Here is a 1,618-nt window from a genome sequence, read left to right as displayed (position 1 = left end):
AAATTAAATTCAAAGTGTGTATATACTGTATAGAGAGAGGAATTAGAAAATGTTTTCTGCGGTGTATTCTCAATTCAAATTTAAACTCATGATTGGAAAAAAAGAGCCTTGAATTCACAAATTTGTTCAACCATGTATGAAAGTCAGCAGGGCTTTGTAACTGTAGCAAATACTTTGCTGTTTTTCTTTGTCTTCAATAAATGTCTAACACCGTGGGATGGTGATTTGTTCCTTTGTTTACCCTGTTCCCACAGCATTTGGTAATGCCAAGACTATACGCAATGACAACTCCAGTCGGTTTGGAAAATACGTAGACATTCACTTCAACAAGCAAGGAGCTATCGAGGGGGCAAAGATTGAGCAGTACCTGCTGGAGAAATCAAGAGTTTGCAGACAGGTGAGAGAGGATCGGCAGAACTCTATATCATGCTATTGATTATGGTGATGTGATTATATCTAACTGTCTTTGCAGGCAGCTGATGAGAGGAACTACCATATATTCTACTGTATGCTGGCAGGCATGAGCCCTGATCAGAAGACTAAATTAGGCCTGGACCTGGCCACAGACTACAATTATCTTACTATGGTGAGGGCCTGTTTTTATCAGACCACTAATGCACTTTTATGCATTTTCTTGTACCTTATGAAAGCATTTGAATAGATCTTTCCATTACAGAAATAGTTCACCCAACAATGAAAATTCTCATGTAGTTCTGAACCTGAATGACTTGCTTTCTTCTGTGGAACACAAAATGTAATTATTCTGAAGAATATAAAAAAACTGGGTCTGTCTTTCTCCAATGACAAATTAAATGGCATAAAGTTGTATATAGGTGGCCCATATGAATTGTGTACTGTATTCCAAGTCTTCTGAAGTCATATTGACTGCTTTATATACTTTTATTGTGCTTTTTGTCATTTTGGAGCTTGACAGCGCCAACTCCCATTCACCTTCATTGTGTGGAAACAAGCAGCCAGGACATTCTTCAAAATTTCTCCTTTTGTGTTCCATTGAAGAAAATAAGTCATACGGGTTTGAAAGAGTAAATGATAACAGATTTTTGAGTGAACTGTTCTGTTAATATAACAAGAAAACATATCTTGCTTGTTGATATCTGTCTAGTGGCAGTAGAGGAACCAAGAGAGTGTGTAAAAGGCTTGCGTGTGCGTGTCCGCTCTATCTTTCTAACTTGGCCTGTCATCCAGGGAAACTGTACAGTGTGTGAGAGGAGGAATGATATGAAGGAGTACTCCAGCATTCTGTCAGCCATGAAGGTCCTGATGTTTACTGACACTGAAAACTGGGAGATCTCCAAACTGCTGGCTGCCATCCTGCATATGGGCAACCTGCGCTTTGAAGGTGGATAGTGTTAATGGAACTTATGAAAGATGTTATTATTAATTATTGTTCACCCACAAGAGGTTACAGATGAGCTAAATTGCACATATCGTTTGTGTTACCCCAACAGCTCGAACGCTGAAGAACCTGGATACCTGTGTGGTGGTTCGCTCACCTGACCTGGCCAAAGCAGCCACGCTGTTGGAGGTGAGGTTCATGTGAATGCACGAGAGAGGTTTAAAGTCACATGAATGGCCATTTGAAACCCTTTTTTTTTTT

General features: G+C 39.7%; 1 protein-coding gene across 1 annotated transcript in view; it reads left to right on the top strand.

Moving 5' to 3' along the window:
• Window positions 1-217: 217 nt before the first annotated feature.
• Window positions 218-1,618, top strand: part of LOC107578865 (unconventional myosin-VIIa-like) — a 5,642-nt gene continuing 4,241 nt past the window's right edge. The window contains exons 1-4 of the mRNA XM_016264770.1: window positions 218-397; window positions 473-586; window positions 1,207-1,360; window positions 1,470-1,546. Of these exons, the coding sequence (XP_016120256.1) occupies window positions 218-397; window positions 473-586; window positions 1,207-1,360; window positions 1,470-1,546 (525 nt within the window). The remainder of the gene's footprint in view (window positions 398-472; window positions 587-1,206; window positions 1,361-1,469; window positions 1,547-1,618) is intronic.

The sequence above is a fragment of the Sinocyclocheilus grahami genome, unplaced genomic scaffold, assembly GCF_001515645.1.
Source record: "Sinocyclocheilus grahami isolate Dianchi unplaced genomic scaffold, SAMN03320097.WGS_v1.1 scaffold12396.1, whole genome shotgun sequence".
Lineage (NCBI taxonomy): Eukaryota > Metazoa > Chordata > Actinopteri > Cypriniformes > Cyprinidae > Sinocyclocheilus > Sinocyclocheilus grahami.
The sequence above is the reverse complement of the archived record's forward strand: the minus strand, read 5'-3'. Positions and strand labels throughout refer to the sequence as shown.